The sequence below is a fragment of the Myotis yumanensis genome, unplaced genomic scaffold (assembly GCF_028538775.1).
Source record: "Myotis yumanensis isolate MYYU_CA2020_CCGP unplaced genomic scaffold, mMyoYum1.0.hap1 SCAF_19, whole genome shotgun sequence".
Taxonomy (NCBI): Eukaryota; Metazoa; Chordata; class Mammalia; order Chiroptera; family Vespertilionidae; genus Myotis; species Myotis yumanensis.
The window spans coordinates 21,255,807-21,276,171 of record NW_027223770.1 but is presented as its reverse complement, the minus strand read 5'-3'; the positions used below and the strand labels follow the sequence as shown (position 1 = coordinate 21,276,171).

General features: G+C 43.3%; 3 protein-coding genes across 3 annotated transcripts; all 3 read right to left on the bottom strand.

The window, feature by feature from the left end:
* Nucleotides 1-4,287: 4,287 nt before the first annotated feature.
* On the bottom strand, nucleotides 4,288-5,223 carry LOC138997832 (olfactory receptor 10D1B-like). Its single transcript, XM_070399728.1, has one exon. The coding sequence runs from the start codon at nucleotides 5,221-5,223 to the stop codon at nucleotides 4,288-4,290; it is 936 nt and encodes a 311-aa protein (XP_070255829.1).
* A 5,608-nt stretch (nucleotides 5,224-10,831) lies between these two features.
* Nucleotides 10,832-11,767, bottom strand: LOC138997824 (olfactory receptor 10D1B-like). Its single transcript, XM_070399719.1, has one exon. The coding sequence runs from the start codon at nucleotides 11,765-11,767 to the stop codon at nucleotides 10,832-10,834; it is 936 nt and encodes a 311-aa protein (XP_070255820.1).
* Nucleotides 11,768-16,919: 5,152 nt separating this feature from the next.
* LOC138997756 (olfactory receptor 10D1B) lies at nucleotides 16,920-18,582 on the bottom strand. The gene has a single exon (XM_070399588.1). The coding sequence runs from the start codon at nucleotides 18,350-18,352 to the stop codon at nucleotides 17,417-17,419; it is 936 nt and encodes a 311-aa protein (XP_070255689.1). The 5' UTR covers nucleotides 18,353-18,582; the 3' UTR covers nucleotides 16,920-17,416.
* Between the last annotated feature and the right edge of the window lie 1,783 nt (nucleotides 18,583-20,365).

The following is a 20,365-nucleotide window of genomic DNA, read 5'->3' as shown; positions in this document are numbered from 1 at the left end:
CAAGCAATGGGAAAGATTTTAAAGGAAGGGAAATGGGTGTCACATCAACTGAACGAAAGACAAATGGAAAACCGAAAAGTCATCAGTAAAGTGTTGCTTCAATGGCACAAAAGAAAGTCTTTTTTTGCATCGAATTGGGACTGGCGATGAGAGGTGGATTTATTTTGAGAATCCCAAACGCACAAAATCATGGGTTGATCCAGGTAAACCATCAACATCAACTGCAAGGCCAAATCGCTTGGGAAAGAAGACAATGCTCTCTGCGTTTGGTGGGATGAGGAAGGTGTGGTGTATTATGAGCTTCTAAAACCAGGTGAAACCCAACAAATAATCAATTTAAATCATGCTTTGATTGTAAAATGACCAGAATGGGCCAGAAGACACGGCAAAGTAATTTTGCTTCATGATGACGCACCATCACACACTTCAAAACCAGTTAAAGACACATTAAAAGATCTTGCCTGGGAAGTATTAACCCACCCACTGTATTCACCAGACCTTGCTCCTTTAGATGACTACTTGTTCCGATCAATGGCACACGCACTTTCTGAGCAGCACTTCAAAACGTTCGAAGAAGTGAAAAACTGAGTCTCTGAATGGTCTGCCTCACAACAAGAAAAGTTCTAATGGGAGGGTATCCACAAGTTACCTGAAAGGTGGGGTAAATGCGTAGCTAGCGATGGACATGACTTTGAAAAAAGCACTTTTGATGTTTCTCTTGAAATCATCATGTTTTCTTTGATTAAAAAAATCCCAATTTTTAACTGTTTAATAGTTAATCCGAATACCAGTTAAAAATGCTGCAGTGAACATAGGGGTGCATTTAACTTTGTGAAGAAATGTTTTCAGATAGATACTCAGAAGAGGGGTTGCTGAGTCATTCTTTGGCTTTGAATAATTATTTTTTGGGGAACGGCCAAGTCCATATTCTCGAACAAAAAATTGCAAACCAAGCAACTAAAAACATTAATGCTGACTAGTGTGTCCATTCATTTCAATTAATTTGATTTAGAACAAATCAGCAGTGTGCCAGGGAGCGCAAGGAATAAACAGAAATGGCGTCTACGGTGAACACTCCTTTGAAAACTCCCCATTCACACTCCCTCAATGCCGTGTGGGGGGCCTTTATCTCAGCTACACTCCCTGTGTCCAGGCCACAGATTTCCACTTGAGATGCCCACATCACACTTTCTCTCTCTGGGGGCTGTAGGTAAAACAAAATGCAGAGGTGACATTCAGAACAGGCATTGGTTATGTAACAAACACAGGGAGGGGCAGAAAGACAGGGATCAGAGACTACAAGGGTATGTTGCAGAAGGCGTTGGAGTGAACAGGGAAGCCTTTTAAGGAACCTAGACTCCGCCCGGGGTCAGGTGTCCTATGCAGATGCACTCTGAGACCAAGTTTGAATCCAGTGTCTCAGGAAATGCTGCCACTCTAGCCCACTCTGCTCAGAACATACTCTGAATGTCGGCTTCAATATGTTTGTATGTCTCTGTCACCTCCCAACCCAGGCTTGGGCCTTGAGCCCCTGTCTATGTTAAGGCCTGTGGATTAAACATGCTGCTAGATGATCTACCTGGTTGGGGATTATGCCTATTGATTTTTCTCCCCCGAAATTTTTCTGATATTGTCCCTTTATGTCCACAACAAAGAAAAGTTTCCTTCCACCATTAAACCCCACGGAGGCGTCCAAACCCAAGGCTACGCCTGACAATCGGGGCTCCTACTTAGGCGGAAAGGGAGCGCAGACACTACCTAAAGACAGGAATGCTCCCCACATCTCTCAGAAAACCCCAAATGAGCAGAGAAGTCAATTTGCTTAAGGAGACAGAGATAGAGTCATTTTGTGCAAGGCATATCTCCAATTCAGGGACACACTGCCACGCGGAAGGAAGAATTCTGGAAACAGGTCCAATTAATTTAAAAAATACATTTTTATTGATTTCAGAGAGGAAGGGAGAAGGAGAGAGAGATAGAAACATCAATGATGAGAGAGATTCATTGATTGGTTGTCCCTGCACGCCCCCCACTGGGGTCCAGCCCATAACCCAGGCATGTGCCCTTGACCAGAATTGAAAATGGGACCCTTTAGTACGCAGGCTGACACTCTGTCCACTGAGCCAAACTGACGAGAACCAGGTCAAATTAATTTTATTTTTCTTACAAGAATGTTCACTCACAGATGGCACATAGTTGAGATACTCACTCAAGGAATTATGTCTCATTCCCACAACCCTAACAAACAAAAGATTGAGATGTTTCTCCCTATAAAACATTTCTCCCACTAAAAGCCATTCTTTATGGGTATGTGTCTGGGGGGTGACAGAATAAACAAAAGCCTTCAACCCTCAACACCTCTTTTGTGAGGTCCCTCCACAGCCCAGATGAATATACTCCATATTTCCTGCCATATTTCACATCTTTATCATGGGATGTCAGCTGCACATTTGTGTCTTTCCTCTGGCAGACTATGACTCACTCTGGTAGGATCACCTCTTCTTCATCTTTGCATCCCCCACCCATAGCACAAAGTTTTTCACCAAATGACCTCTGTCTGAGTGAAAATGAAAAGGAATTGGATCGCATCTTTTATTCTTAAAAAACTGTTCTATTTGGACCATCTGAGCAGCTCCCACCAGGAAATTAAGGAATGGGAAGAGATCTCCAAGTGGACTTAGGCTCCAGCAGGCACCCACGACATGTGAAATAAGTGGAGATGCATTGCCACCTCCTTCTTCAATCTCTTGTTTCTTGAGAAACAAGGAGAATCAGGCTGAGAAGGCTGGAGGCATGTAGGCCAAAGGGCAGGAGGGAGTCTGTCTCCCCTGCAGGAGCATGTGCTGGCTCACCACACTGGCTGGAGGCACAGACACAGCAGTGCTGGTAGGCGTGGCAGGCTCCTGGGTTGCTCTCTGATTCTGAGAAGGACAGACAAACCCCTGTCCCTTCCTTTCCCATCATCCTCTTCTCAGTTTCCTTCCCTCTGGACTTCACTATAAGAATAAACTGCAATAGTTTATTCCACATGCCTCAAGTGTGCTAGGATTCTCAATGAATTCCAGTCATAAACACAATAGCGCACTGCATTGAAACAGCCCATTATTGTTCTTCTTAGCGTATTTCAGCCGAGAGAGAGAGAGAGAGAGAGAGAGAGAGAGAGAGGGAGAGAGAGAGAGAGACATGTGAAGGAATGGGGAACAATGTCACACCTTTTCACTGAAACTGAAACCAAAGACACAAACAATGACAGCTTGAACCCAGAATGGCCCCCTGGTTGTACTGAGAAACGCAAAGCCAAGTCCAGATTTTCTAACGTGGCATCAGATCACAGCCACCATCCCATGGATTTCCCCACCTGCCCTTCCCACATTCTCATTGCCATGCTGCACCTCTACATGTAAATAAACTTGATACAGCCAGGGCCTGCTTCCAGGTCAAAACCCAACAGATAGAGTTTCTGGGTGACAGCAGTGCACCAGTACCTTTGTGTCACTCAGAAGAAACTTGCCTCAGGTCCCTGCTACAAGTCATTCTCTTTCCACAACTCCATATTTTTTCCCAACAATATGTAGACCAATAAAAGGAGGGTTTATTCAGTTCAGGCATTTGAGGAGACAATAATGCAGCCAAGATGTCAGGGTGAGGAGGACAAAGAAGAGGACAAAAGGGTGCAGGTGGACAAAGAAAATAAAGATTGAGAAGCAGAAGGTGCAGGTTATTCTGCCTCCTGTGGCAGGCTCCTTTCCACCAAGCTCATCAGCAATATGATGTCCTCAAGATAGCACAGGCCCCAGACTCAGAAAACCAGCCCTTGGAGCTTCATTCTGCCATCACTCCTTACATATGCTTCACGGTCAACCCACTTGAACTCTTTGTTTTTTTGTTTTGTTTTGTTTTGTTTTTGTGTTTTTAAAAAAGATATATTTTATTGATTTTTAACAGAGAAGAAGTGAGAAGGATAGAGAGGTAGAAACCATCTATAAGAGAGAAACATCAGATCAGCTGCCTCCTGCACACTCCCTACTGGGTATGTGCCCGCAACCAAGGTACATGCCCTTGACTGGAATTGAACCTGGGACCGTTGAGTACACAGGCCGGCACTCTATCCACTGGGCCAAACCAGTTAGGGCCCACTGGAACTCTTTGAATCCTAGTCCACACGTTGGAAAATGGAGGCAAATCCTAATATCTGGACTCTCCTATTTAAAAAGATATTTGTGAGAAGCATGTAAAAATAGTTTATAAGTTGCAAGTACACTTCACTTGTTGGCTAGTGTTCTTTCACTACAAGTGCTCAGGTAGAAAGCCCAGTTGATGCAAGACTTTCCTCAGAGATGATTTTACCTCCTTGTTCCTGAGGCTGTAGATCAAGGGGTTCAGCATGGGGGTGACCAGGTTATTCAGGACTTGAACCATTGCATCCAGCCACGGGCTTGGCGTTGGCCTTAAGTAGATGAGGACCACTGGCATGTAGAAAAGTAGGATGGCAGTGAGGTGGGCACTGCAGGTGGAGAAGGCATGGCGTTGGCCCTCAGCGGAGCGGATCTGCAGGATGGAGTAGACAATGCGGCTATAGGAGGCGAGGATGAGAAGAAAGCAGCTGAGGGGCATGAGGCCCACACTGATGAACCCCACCATCTCCAGGGCTGCGGTGTCCGCACAAGCCAGCTTCAGCATCACGGGGATGTCACAGAAGAAGTAGTCCACCTCATTGGGGCCACAGTAGGGCAACTGGAAGGTGAGAGTGGTTAGAAAAGTGGCCTGAACACAGCCAAAAAACGAGGTCCCCGAGGCCAGGATGGCACACACCCTGGGGCTCATGATCACCTGGTAGCGTAGAGGGTGACAGATGGCCACAAAGCGGTCATAGGCCATCACCGTGTACAGGAAGCACTCGGTGCAGCCCAGGAAATGGTAAAAGAAGAGCTGGGACACGCAGCCTGCATAGGAGATGGCTCGGCTGTACCCCGAGAGGTAGAAGAGCATCTTGGGGGAGCTCACAGAAGGGAAAAATATGTCGCACACCGACAGCTCACACAAGAAGAAATACATGGGAGTGTGCAGTCGAGCGGAGGAGGCAATGGCCAGCAGGATGAGCAGGTTTCCCACAAGAGTGAAGACGTAGAAGGTCAAGAACAGGACAAAGAGCACCGTCTCCAGATCCTGTGTGTGTGGGATGCCCAGCAGGATGAACTCGGTCACCACTGAGGCATTCCTCATGGCTGGGCTCAGGTCAGGCCTTGGAAAGGGATTTGAGACACCAATGTGTGAACACCAATAGCATATTATCAAGCTGTTTGCTGAGGAGAGCGTTGGCTGTGTTTTTAACAAGCAGAACCCAGCCCCCTTAGGAATGGCAACGTCTCTATAAAACTTTGAGTTAGTAAGAGATGCTTAGGTTAGAGCCACAGTCTATTCAACCCCTGGAAGGAATGTGTATGTGGAGGCAGGTGGCTGTCTTGGATGACAAGGCCAGGAGTTAAAGTATATTCAGAACATTCTCCTGTGAAGTGGGAAACCTTTTTACAGTTCTTTAATTCATGGATTTACTCACTTTAGGCATATTTCTATTTGGAACTGTCACAACATCTCTGAGCAACAAACTTGTACTCTTTAATACCTGCTGAAAAATATCAGGAAAAGAAATGGCATTAGAAATCAGAACACTTCATTTAAACCCTGGTTTTGTCACTTATTAGCTGTACTCCTTTAAATAATTCATACAATATTTTTAGAGACATAGTTCTATTACCTATAAAATAAAAATCATAATGATCATAAAACAACAAAAATACCCTAGCACAATAATAAAGTTTTAAAATGTCTGTGAAAATATTTGGCAAAAAAAACCCAAACATTTCCTTTCTTTTATCTTAAAAGTTATTCCTTTACGTGCTTTTCTTTAATGTTGGTAGTGTATAATTATTTGCAAATAGGTGCCTTATTAAACAACACTATTGAATAGTCTTAGATCATATCATTTCCAGATTATATCCTCCCGGAACTGGGAGATTTAATATTTGCAAATCTATCAGGAGATGCTGCTCTGGTTTTTCTGGTCCTTTTAACATTTTCTAAGAGCATTTGAAGCAAATTTGAAATGCTACGTAAAAGAAATAGTAGCAGCAAGGAAGGCACTGAATTCTTGATCCTGTGATGAAGAAAGAAATACTGGGACCCATAGGCAGAAGGTCAAAGAATAGCTCTACTGAGGAAGATTCAGCAAGTCAAGAGCAGGACATAGGGTCTGGCAGCACGGAGATCTTCTCCTCTGACAACACATACTAATACCAATACTGACACTGATACCAATACCAATACCAAAACTAATACTAATACTAATACTAATACTAATACTAATACTAATACTAATGCTACATAGGTGCATGCATTGATATGTATGTCATTTAATGACTATTTACTATGTACCAAGGACTGGGCTTAAAACTTTAAAAATATGACACGTTTTAAAAATAAACCTGTGAGAAGAAACTATTACTACTATTGCCATCTACCAATCAGGAAGCAAAACTTACAAAAAGTAAGCAAGTTGCCTACATTGACAAAGCAAGCCCATGGCACAGCTAAGAGAAATCTTTTTCATGCTATTGTCCACGCCCTTCACCACCAGGAACACTGTCTTTTTAAGGACAGCCTGTCCCATCGTTAGGCAAGGATACCCTTCTAGTTGGGTTGGCATCGTCATTTCATACTAAGGTAGGAGAGGGATCCCATTTGACTTCTTCCTGGTCATTTTGAGGCTTGACATTAGAGCACATCCAGTTAACATCTAATTTAGTTTTTAAGATCACACAACGGGCTTATGTCTTACCTTTGACACTATACCTGAATATCAAACCCAATGTGGGAACTTGGAAGTTAAAGAGACACATTCACCATGCGGATTCCAATCATAACCGGTGGCAGGTGCCACTTCAACACATATCTAAATAGAATGGCCACGCCAAAATGAGTAACTCACCTATTGCCGTAAAACTGAGCAAAAGCCAAGATGGCAAAGAGAGAAACAGTGGCATTATGGAGGGGAAATGCTGCTGACCACGGCCTTCTTGCTACTAATTCTAGCCACATGAGCACTACCTCTGAGCCGTGCAAATTTCTCTTCAATGTGGAGCATCTGTCCCAGGTCAGCAAAGGCTGTCCGAGGCCTATGATCAGACATGTGGACACTGGATGATGCTATAAGAAGGCCATTCTAGGAAAAAGAAGTCGGCAAGGACCATGAAGGACCCTGTGTGTGGAGCTGGAGCTCATAGTCATGTAAGAGCTGCAGTGTGGACACTCTCACCATCTACCTGAGAGCACAGTCAAGTTTTCCATAGTGTGGTCATGAGACCTGACAGTTACGGCTTCTCGGCAGAGCACAGAGTGCTCCAGCTAACGGCGTGTCAGGTCTCCTACTTATAAAGAATCGAGTCTCCTAGCGCTTGCACCATCAAGACCTGCACATACTCTCCCTGGATTGCTTCCTTGGAAGTTTTTTCAGACCCCACTTAAGCCCTATTTTGGACTCACTGATGGCTCTGAGGGAGCAATTAGTTTGTGAAACTAGTGCATCATCTAGTTATAAGATAACAGTAATGAGATCATCAGAAAGGGTGCAGTCAAGTGGGCAATATCTCTCTCTCTCCAAGATAGTTTGCATGGGAGGAGGAGCTCCAATGCTAACCTTTGATCACCTGTAGTGCTACCCCCTTTTTTGTGTGTTTTCTTTCAAACCTTCAAGTCTTTGCCTGTGATGTCATGTGTCTCATCGGTCTGGGAATTATGTATATATCCAGGTGACGCTACACTTACCTCTCCTAAGTATCACTATTCAAGACAGAAATCTAATTAGTGAATAGCTACTCATCATGCGTCAACTATTATGTGTGCTTTAAGGCATTTTTAAAGAGAAATAGTCACATACTAGGCACATCCATAGGCGAAGGGGGGTGTAAATTATCTCAAAAGGAAAATTATGGACAAAATAGCCCATATTCAGTTATTTATTCTCAGCACTTATCATGTGCTAAGTATTATGCTAAATTTTAAAAGTAGATGTTACATTGAATCTCCAAAATAAACTTTATAAAGTAGGTGGAATTATTCCACAAAGAAACTGAAAAACAGAATAAATAACTTCATTATGACATAACTAGAAAGTGACTGACGCTTGATTTTCAAAGTCATATTGCTTTTAGGCAATGCCTTATCAATTCCCAAATATTTGGGTTCACAGTCAAAGAGCAGCGGAGATAGATTATGGTCGTCAAATGCCTGAGGAGCTGGTGGAAACTGGAAAAGCACTATTCTATGTGGAAACTTGGGAACTGTGGGAAGACCTGGTAGTAACACATTGATTTTCAATGTAGATAGAAAGTGTTTAATTATTAGATGCACATCTACATGTACATCAGTGAAATAAGCAACCTTGTGAGGTAGCTAGCCCTTGGCCACTGGGAGGTGTAAAGAGAATCATCCTTCAGGTATGTAATTAAGGATATTCTCACTTTAAATAAATATATTTAAAGTTCTTACTAATTCTGAAATTTTATAATTTCATCTATACTGTAAAAGTTTTCAATGACACTGACCTAACATAACAAGAGAATAATTTAATTTCATGATGATAATTTAATTTCATGATGATAACCTTATTAAAAATAGATCCTGTACCAGTATTTGACCATAGTGGTTACAATGGTAGCCATTAAAATCCAAAAACTTTATGAACACATTAAAAAAATTTTTAAATTTATTTTCATTGATTTCAGAGAGGAAGGGAGAAGAGAGAGATAGAAACATCAGTGATGAGAGAGATTCATTGATTGGTTGCCTCCTGCACTGCCCCTCCCCAAACCCCCCGCTGGGATCGAGAACACAAACCAGACCTGTGTCCTTGACCAGAATCAAACCTAGGACCCTTCAGTCCACAGGCCGATACTCTATCCACCGAGGCAAACCAGCCAGAGCCAGGTGAAATTAACTTTATTATTCTTACAAGAATGTTCACTCACAGATGGCACATAGTTGAGATACCCACTCAAGGAATTATGTCTCATTCCCACCAACACAACAAACAAAAGTTTGAGATGCTTCTCCCTATAAAACATTTCTCCCTCTAAAAGCCATTCTTTATGGGGTATGTATTTGGGGGGAAGACAGAACAAACAAAAGCATTTAACCCCCAACACCTCTTTTGTGAGGTCCCTCCACAGCCCCAGAAAAATATACTCCATATTTCCTGCCATATTTCACATCTTTATCATGGGATGTCAGCCGCACACTTGTGCCTTTCCTCTGGCAGACTATGACTCACTCTGGTAGGATCACCTCTTCTTCATCTTTGCATCCCCCACCCATAGCACAAAGTTTTTCACCAAATGACCTCTGTCTGAGTGAAAATGAAAAGGAATTGGATAGCATCTTTTATTCTTAAAAACTGTTCTAATTGGACCATCTGAGCAGCTCCCACCACGAAATTAAGGAATGGGAAGAGATCTTCAAGTGGACTTAGGCTCCAGCAGGGATCCATGACATGTGAAATCATTGGAGATGCATTGCCACCTCCTTCTTCAAGCTCTTGTTTCCTGAGAAACAAGGAGAATCAGGCTGAGAAGGCTTGGAGGCATGTAGGCCAAAGGGCAGGAGGGAGTCTGTCTCCCCTGCAGGAGCATGTGCTGGCTCACCACACTGGCTGGAGGCACAGACACAGCAGTGCTGGTAGGCCTGGCAGGCTCCTGGGTTGCTCTCTGATTCTGAGAAGGACAGACAAACTGGTCTCCACCCCTGTCCCTTCCTTTCCCATCATCCTCTTCTCAGTTTCCTTCCTTCTGGACTTCACTATTAGATAAATTGCAATAGTTTATTCCACATGCCTCAAGTGTGCTAGGATTCTCAATGAATTCCAGTCATAAACACAGTAGCGCACTGCATTGAAACAGCCCATTATTGTTCTTCTTAGCGTATTTCAGCCGAGAGAGAGAGAGAGAGAGAGAGAGAGAGAGAGAGAGAAGGGAATGGGGAACAATGTCACACCTTTTCAATGAAACTGAAACCAAAGACACAAACAATGACAGCTTGAACCCAGAATGCCCCCCTGGTTGTACTGAGAAACGCAAAGCCAAGTCCAGATTTTCTAACGTGGCATCAGATCACAGTCACCATCCCACGAATTTCCCCACCTGCCCTTCCCACATTCTCATTGCCATGCTGCACCTCTACATGTAAATAAACTTGATACAGCAGGGCCTGCTTCCAGGTCAAAACCCAACAGATAGAGGTTCTGGATGCCAGCAGGCCACCAGTACCTTTGTGTCACTCAGAAGAAACTTGCCTCAGGTCCCTGCTACAAGTCATTGTCTTTACAAAACTCCATTTTTTTCCGACAATGTTATACCAATAAAATGAGGGTTCATTTAGTTCAGGCATTTGAGGAGACAATAATGCAGCCAAGATAGAGTGTCAGGATGAGGGGGAAAAAAAGGTGCAGGTGGATGAGGAAATAAAGATTGAGAAGCAGAAGGTGCAGGTTATTCTGCCTCCTGTGGCAGGCTTCTTTCTACCTCATCAGCAATGTGATGTCCTCGAGAAAGCACAGGCCCCAGACTTAGAAAACCAGCCCTCCAGGCTTCATTCTGCCATCACTCCTTACCTATGCTTCACGGTCAACCCACTTGAACTCTTTGAATCCGATCCCCATATTGTACAATGGAGGCAAATCCTAACATCTGGACTCTCCCATTTAAAAAGATATTTGTGAGAAGCATATAAAAATAGCTTATAAGGTGCAAGTGCACTTCACTTGTTGGCTACTGTTCTTTCACTACAAGTGCTCAGGTAGAAAGCCCAGTTGATGCAAGACTTTCCTCAGAGATGATTTTACCTCCTTGTTCCTGAGGCTGTAGATCAAGGGGTTCAGCATGGGGGTGACCAGGTTATTCAGGACCTGAACCATTGCATCCAGCCAGGGATCTGGCGTTGGCCTTAAGTAGATGAGGACCACTGGCATGAAGGAAAGTAGGATGGCAGTGAGGTGGGCGCTGCAGGTGGAGAAGGCTCGCCGTTGGCCCTCGGCGGAGCGGATCTGCAGGATGGAGTAGACAATGAGGCTGTAAGAGGCGAGGATGAGAAGAAAGCAGCTGAGGGGCATGAGGCCCACACTGATGAACCCCACCATCTCCAGGGCTGCGGTGTCCGCACAAGCCAGCTTCAGCATCACGGGGATGTCACAGAAGAAGTAGTCCACCTCATTGGGGCCACAGTAGGGCAACTGGAAGGTGAGAGTGGTTAGAAAGGTGGCCTGAACACAGCCAAAAAACGAGGTCCCCGAGGCCAGGATGGCACACACCCTGGGGCTCATGATCACCTGGTAGCGTAGAGGGTGACAGATGGCCACAAAGCGGTCATAGGCCATCACCGTGTACAGGAAGCACTCGGTGCAGCCCAGGAAATGGTAAAAGAAGAGCTGGGACACGCAGCCCGCATAGGAGATGGCTCGGCTGTACCCCGAGAGGTAGAAGAGCATCTTGGGGGAGCTCACAGAAGGGAAAAATATGTCGCACACAGACAGCTCACACAAGAAGAAATACATGGGAGTGTGCAGTCGAGCGGAGGAGGCAATGGCCAGCAGGATGAGCAGGTTTCCCACAAGAGTGAAGACGTAGAAGGTCAAGAACAGGACAAAGAGCACCGTCTCCAGATCCTGTGTGTGTGGGATGCCCAGCAGGATGAACTCGGTCACCACCGAGGCATTCCTCATGGCTGGGCTCAGGTCAGGCCTTGGAAAGGGACTCGAGACACCAAAGTCTGAACACCAATAGCATATTATCAAGCTGTTTGCTGAGGAGAGCATTGGCTGTGTTTTTAACAAGCAGAACCCAGCCCCCCTAAGAATGGCAATGTCTGTATAAAACTTTGAGTTAGTAAGAGATGCTTAGGTTAGAGCCTCAGTCTATCCAACCCCTGGAAGGAATGTGTATGTGGAGGCAGGTGGCTGTCTTGGATGACAAGGCCAGGAGTTAAAGTATATTCAGAACATTCTCCTGTGAAGTGGGAAACCTTTTTACAGTTCTTTAATTCACGGATTTACTCACTTTAGGCATATTTCTATTTCGAACTGTCACAACATCTCTGAGCACCAAACTCGTACTCTTTAATACCTGCTGAAAAATATCAGGATAAGAACTGGCATTAGAAATCAGAACACTTCATTTAAACCCTGGTTTTGTCACTTTGTAGCTGTACTCCTTTAAATAATTCATACAATATTTTTAGAGACATAGTTCTATTACCTATAAAATAAAAATCATAATGATCATAAAACAACAAAAGTACCATAGCACAATAATAAAGTTTTAAAATGTCTGTGAAAATATTTGGCAAAAAAACCCAAACATTTCCTTTCTTTTATCTTAAAAGTTATTCCTTTACGTGCTTTTCTTTAATGTTGGTAGTGTATAATTATTTGCAAATAGGTGCCTTATTAAACAACACTATTGAATAGTCTTAGATCATATCATTTCCAGATTATATCCTCCCAGAACTGGGAGATTTAATATTTGCAAATCTATCAGGAGATGCTGCTCTGGTTTTTCTGGTCCTTTTAACATTTTCTAAGAGCATTTGAAGCAAATTTGAAATGCTACGTAAAAGAAATAGTAGCAGCAAGGAAGGCACTGAATTCTTGATCCTGTGATGAAGAAAGAAATACTGGGACCCATAGGCAGAAGGTCAAAGAATAGCTCTACTGAGGAAGATTCAGCAAGTCAAGAGCAGGACACAGGGTCTGGCAGCACAGAGATCTTCTCCTCTGACAACACATACTAATACCAATACTGACACTGATACCAATACCAATACCAATACCAATACCAATACCAATACCAATACCAAAACTAATACTAATACTAATACTAATACTAATACTAATACTAATGCTACATAGGTGCATGCATTGATATGTATGTCATTTAATGACTATTTACTATGTACCAAGGACTGGGCTTAAAACTTTAAAAATATGACACGTTTTAAAAATAAACCTGTGAGAAGAAACTATTACTACTATTGCCATCTACCAATCAGGAAGCAAAACTTACAAAAAGTAAGCAAGTTGCCTACATTGACAAAGCAAGCCCATGGCACAGATAAGACAAATCTTGTTCATGCTATTGTCCACGCCCTTCACCACCAGGAACACTGTCTTCTGTTTGCCTGTCTTTTAAAGTACAGCCTGTCCCGTTGTTCGGTAAGGATACCCTTCTAGATGGGTTGGCATCGTCATTTCATACTTAGGTAGGAAAGGGATCCCCTTTGACTTCTTCCTGGTCATTTCCAGGCTTGACATTAGAGCACATCCAGTTAACATCTAATTTAGTTTTTAAGATCACACAACGGGCTTATGTCTTACCTTTGACACTATACCTGAATATCAACCCCAATGTGGGAACTTGGAAGTTATAGAGACACATTCACCATGCGGATTCCAATCATAACCTGTGGCAGGTGCCACTTCAACACATATCTAAATAGAATGGCCACGCCAAAATGAGTAACTCACCTATCGCTGTAGAACTGAGCAAAAGCCAAGATGGCAAAGAGAGAAACATTGGAATTATGGAGGAGAAATGCTACTGACCACGGCCTTCTTGTTACTAGTTCTAGCCACATGAGCACTACCTCTGAGCCGTGCAAATTTCTGTTCAATCTGGATCATCAGTTCTAGATCAGCAAAGGCTGTCCAAGGCCTATGATCAGACATGTTGACACTGGATGATGCTATAAGAAGGCCATTCTAGGAAAAAGAAGTCGGCAAGGACCATCAAGGACCCTGTGTGTGGAGCTGGAGCTCATAGTCATGTAAGAGCTGCAGTGTGGACACTCTCACCATCTACCTGAGAGCACAGTCAAGTTTTCCATAGTGTGGTCATGAGACCTGACAGTTACAGCTTCTCGGCAGAGCACAGAGTGCTCCAGCTAACGGCGTGTCAGGTCTCCTACTTATAAAGAATCGAGTCTCCTAGGGCTTGCACCATCAAGACCTGCACATACTCTCCCTGGATTGCTTCCTTGGAAGTTTTTTCAGACCCCACTTAAGCCCTATTTTGGACTCACTGATGGCTCTGAGGGAGCAATTAGTTTGTGAAACTAGTGCATCATCTAGTTATAAGATAATAGTAATGAGATCATCAGAAAGGGTGCAGTCAAGTGGGCAATATCTCTCTCTCTCCAAGATAGTTTGCATGGAAGGAGGAGCTCCAATGCTAACCTTTGATCACCTGTAGTGCTACCCCCTTTTTTGTGTGTTTTCTTTCATACCTTCAAGTCTTTGCTTGTGATGTCATGTGTCTCATTGGTCTGGGAATTATGTATATATCCAGATGACTCTACACTTATCTCTCCTAAGTATCACTATTCAAGACAGAAATCTAATTAATGAATAGCTACTCATCACGCGTCAACTATTATTATGTGTGCTTTAAGTCATTTTTAAAGAGAAATAGTCACATACTAGGCACATTCATAGGCGAAAGGGGGTGTAAATTATCTGAAAAGGAAAATTATGGACAAAATAGCCCATATTCAGTTAATTATTTATTGTCAGCACTTATCATGTGCTAAGTATTATGCTAAATTTTAAAAGTAGTTGTTACATTGAATCTTCAAAATAAACTTTATAAAGTAGGTGGAATTATTCTACAAAGAAACTGAAAAACAGAATAAATAACTTCATTATGACATAACTAGAAAGTGACTGACGCTTGATTTTCAAAGTCATATTGCTTTTAGGCAATATCTTATCAATTCCCAAATATTTGGGTTCGCAGTCAAAGAGCAGCGGAGATAGATTATGGTCGTCAAATGCGGAAGGGCTGTGGTAACTGGAAAAGCACTATTCTATGTGGAGACTTGGGAATTGTGGGAAGACCTGGTAGTAACACATTGATTTTCAATGTAGATAGAAAGTGTTTAATTATTAGATGCACATCTCAATGTACATCAGTGAAATAAGCAACCTTGTGAGGTAGCTAGCCCTTGGCCACTGGAAGGTGTAAAGAGAATCATCCTTCAGGTATGTAATTAAGGATATTCTCACTTTAAATAAATATATTTAAAGTTCTTACTAATTCTGAAATTTTATAATTTCATCTATACTGTAAAAGTTTTCAATGACACTGACCTAACATAACAAGAGAATAATTTAATTTCATGATGATAATTTAATTTCATGATGATAACCTTATTAAAAATAGATCCTGTACCAGTATTTGACCATAGTGGTTACAATGGTAGCCATTAAAATCCAAAAACTTTATGAACACATTAAAAAAATTTTTAAATTTATTTTCATTGATTTCAGAGAGGAAGGGAGAAGAGAGAGATAGAAACATCAGTGATGAGAGAGATTCATTGATTGGTTGCCTCCTGCACTGCCCCTCCCCAAACCCCCCGCTGGGATCGAGAACACAAACCAGACCTGTGTCCTTGACCAGAATCAAACCTAGGACCCTTCAGTCCACAGGCCGATACTCTATCCACCGAGGCAAACCAGCCAGAGCCAGGTGAAATTAACTTTATTATTCTTACAAGAATGTTCACTCACAGATGGCACATAGTTGAGATACCCACTCAAGGAATTATGTCTCATTCCCACCAACACAACAAACAAAAGTTTGAGATGCTTCTCCCTATAAAACATTTCTCCCTCTAAAAGCCATTCTTTATGGGGTATGTATTTGGGGGGAAGACAGAACAAACAAAAGCATTTAACCCCCAACACCTCTTTTGTGAGGTCCCTCCACAGCCCAGAAAAATATACTCCATATTTCCTGCCATATTTCACATCTTTATCATGGGATGTCAGCCGCACACTTGTGCCTTTCCTCTGGCAGACTATGACTCACTCTGGTAGGATCACCTCTTCTTCATCTTTGCATCCCCCACCCATAGCACAAAGTTTTTCACCAAATGACCTCTGTCTGAGTGAAAATGAAAAGGAATTGGATCGCATCTTTTATTCTTAAAAACTGTTCTAATTGGACCATCTGAGCAGCTCCCACCAGGAAATTAAGGAATGGGAAGAGATCTCCAAGTGGACTTAGGCTCCAGCAGGGATCCATGACATGTGAAATCATTGGAGATGCATTGCCACCTCCTTCTTCAAGCTCTTGTTTCCTGAGAAACAAGGAGAATCAGGCTGAGAAGGCTTGGAGGCATGTAGGCCAAAGGGCAGGAGGGAGTCTGTCTCCCCTGCAGGAGCATTTGCTGGCTCACCACACTGGCTGGAGGCACAGACACAGCAGTGCTGGTAGGCCTGGCAGGCTCCTGGGTTGCTCTCTGATTCTGAGAAGGACAGACAAACTGGTCTCCACCCCTGTCCCTTCCTTTCCCATCATCCTCTTCTCAGTTTCCGTCCTTCTGGACTTCACTATTAGATAAATTGCAATAGTTTATTCCACATGCCTCAAGTGTGCTAGGATTCTCAATGAATTCCAGTCATAAACACAATAGCGCACTGCATTGAAACAGCCCATTATTGTTCTTCTTAGCGTATTTCAGCCGAGAGAGAGAGAGAGAGAGAGAGAGAGAGAGAGAGAAGGGAATGGGGAACAATGTCACACCTTTTCAATGAAACTGAAACCAAAGACACAAACAATGACAGCTTGAACCCAGAATGGCCCCCTGGTTGTACTGAGAAACGCAAAGCCAAGTCCAGATTTTCTAACGTGGCATCAGGTCACAGTCACCATCCCACGAATTTCCCCACCTGCCCTTCCCACATTCTCATTGCCATGCTGCACCTCTACATGTAAATAAACTTGATACAGCCAGGGCCTGCTTCCAGGTCAAAACCCAACAGATAGAGTTTCTGGGTGCCAGCAGGCCACCAGTACCTTTGTGTCACTCAGAAGAAACTTGCCTCAGGTCCCTGCTACAAGTCATTGTCTTTACAAAACTCCATTTTTTCCGACAATGTTATACCAATAAAATGAGGGTTCATTTAGTTCAGGCATTTGAGGAGACAATAATGTAGCCAAGATAGAGTGTCAGGGTGAGGAGGACAAAAAGGTGCAGGTGGATAAGGAAATAAAGATTGAGAAGCAGAAGGTGCAGGTTATTCTGCCTCCTGTGGCAGGCTTCTTTCTACCTCATCAGCAATATGATGTCCTCGAGAAAGCACAGGCCCCGGACTCAGAAAACCAGCCCTCCAGGCTTCATTCTGCCATCGCTCCTTACATATGCTTCACGGTCAACCCACTTGAACTCTTTGAATCCTGGTCCCCACATTGTACAATGGAGGCAAATCCTAATATCTGGACTCTCCCATTTAAAAAGGTATTTGTGAGAAGCATATAAAAATAGTTTATAAGTTGCAAGTACACTTCACTTGTTGGCTACTGTTCTTTCACTACAAGTGCTCAGGTAGAAAGCCCAGTTGATGCAAGACTTTCCTCAGAGATGATTTTACCTCCTTGTTCCTGAGGCTGTAGATCAAGGGGTTCAGCATGGGGGTGACCAGGTTATTCAGGACCTGAACTGTTGCATCCAGCCACGGGCTTGGTGTTGGCCTTAAGTAGATGAAGATCACAGGCATGTAGAAAAGTAGGATGGCAGTGAGGTGGGCACTGCAGGTGGAGAAGGCATGGCGTTGGCCCTCAGCGGAGCGGATCTGCAGGATGGAGTAGACGATGCGGCTGTAGGAGGCGAGGATGAGAAGAAAGCAGCTGAGGGGCATGAGGCCCACACTGATGAACCCCACCATCTCCAGGGCTGCGGTATCCGCACAAGCCAGCTTCAGCATCACGGGGATGTCACAGAAGAAGTAGTCCACCTCATTGGGGCCACAGTAGGGCAACTGGAAGGTGAGAGTGCTTAGTAGGGTGGCATGAACACAGCCAAAAAACGAGGTCCCCGAAGCCAGGATGGCACACACCCTGGGGCTCATGATCACCTGGTAGCGTAGAGGGTGACAGATGGCCACAAAGCGGTCATAGGCCATCACCGTGTACAGGAAGCACTCGGTGCCACCCAGGAAATGGTAAAAGAAGAGCTGGGACACACAGCCCGCATAGGAGATGGCTCGGCTGTACCCTGAGAGGTAGAAGAGCATCTTGGGGGAGCTCACAGAAGGGAAAAATATGTCGCACACAGACAGCTCACACAAGAAGAAATACATGGGAGTGTGCAGTCGAGCGGAGGAGGCAATGGCCAACAGGATGAGCAGGTTTCCCACAAGAGTGAAGATGTAGAAGGTCAAGAACAGGACAAAGAGCACGGTCTCCAGATCCTCTGTGTGTGGGATGCCCAGCAGGATGAACTCGGTCACCACTGAGGCATTCCTCATGGCTGGGCTCAGGTCAGGCCTTGGAAAGGGATTTGAGACACCAAAGTCTGAACACCAATAGCATATTATCAAGCTGTTTGCTGAGGAGAGCGTTGGCTGTGTTTTTAACAAGCAGAACCCAGCCCCCTTAGGAATGGCAATGTCTGTATAAAACTTTGAGTTAGTAAGAGATGCTTAGGTTAGAGCCACAGTCTATGCAACCCCTGGAAGGAATGTGTATGTGGAGGCAGGTATTGTGTTCGATGAGAAGGCCAGGAGTTTAAAGTATATTCAAAACATTCTCCTGTGAAATGGGAAACCTTTTTATAGTTTTTTAATTCACAGATTTACTCTCTTTAGGCATATTTCTATTTGGAACTGTCACAATATATCTGAACAACAAACTCGTACTCGTTAATACCTGCTGAAAAATATCAGGAAAAGAACTGGCATTAGAAATCAGAACACTTCATTTAAACCCTGGCTTCACTGTACTCATTTATGTAATTTATACATTTTTCATTGGCATAGTTGCATTACCTATGAAATAAAAATCATAATTATCATAACTAGAACATGAACAACAAAAACACCCTTGTACAATAGTAAAGTTTCTGAAATGCCTATAAAAATATTTGGCAAATAAAATCCAAATGAAAAGATTTTCTTTCTTTTATGTATCTTAAAAGTTATGCCTCTAAATGCTTTTCTTTAATGTTGGTAGTGTATAATGATTTTCAAAAAGATGCCTTATTTAACAACACTATTGAATAGACTTGGAACATATCGTTTCAAGATTATATCCTCCCAGAAGTGGGAGGTTTAATATTTCCAACTTTATCAGGAAATGCTGCTCTGGTTTTTCTGGTCCTTTGAACATTTTCCAAGAGCATTTGAGGCAAATCTGAAATGCTATGTAAAAGAAATAGTAGCAGCAAGAAAGGCACCAAATTCATGTTCCTGCGATGAAGAAATAAATACTGGGACCCATAGGCAGAAGGTCAAAGAACAGCTCTACTGAGGAAGATGCAGCAAGTCAAAAGCAGGACACAGGGTCTGGCAGCACAGAGATCTCCTCCTCTGATAACACATACTAATACCAATACTAACAACACTAATACTAATGCTACATAGGTGCATGCATTGATATGTATGTCATTCAATGACTATTTGCTGTGTACCACGGATTGGGCTTAACACTTTAAAAAATATGACACGTTTTTAAAAATTAATTTGTAAGAAGAAACTATTACTACTATTGCCATCTACCAATCAGGAAACAAAAATTAGAAAAAGTAAGCAAGTTGCCTACATTTACAAAGCAAGCCCATGACACAGCTTTTTCATGCTATTGTCCATGCCCTTCACCACCAGGAACACTGTCTTCTGTTTGCCTGTCTTTTAAAGGACAGCCTGTCCCATCGTTAGGCAAGGATACCCTTCTAGATGGGTTGGCATCGTCATTTCATACTAAGGTAGAAAAAGGATCCCATTTGACTTCTTCCTGGCCATTTCCAGGCTTGACTTAGAGCACATCCAGTTAACATCTAATTTAGTTTTTAAAATCACACAATTGGCTTATGTCTTACCTTTGACACTATACCTGAATATCAATCCCAATGTGGGAACTTGGAAGTTACAGAGACACATTCACCATGGGATTCCAATCATAACCTGTGGCAGGTGCCACTTCAACACATATCTAAATAGAAAGGCCACGCCAAAATGAGTAACTCACCTATCGCCATAGAACTGAGCAAAAGCCAAGATGGCAAAGGGAGAAACAGTGGCATTATGGAGAAGAAATGCTGCTGACCACGGCCTTCTTGCTACTAATTCTAGGCACACATGAGCACTACCTCTGAGCCGTGCAAATTTCTGTTCAATGTGGAGCATCTGTCCCAGGTCAGGGAAGGCTGTCAGAGGTCTTTGATCCTTGCCTATGATCAGACACCTTGATACTGGATGATTCTATAAGAAGGCCATTCTAGGAAAAAGAAGTTGACAACGACCAGGAAGGACCCTGTGTGGGGG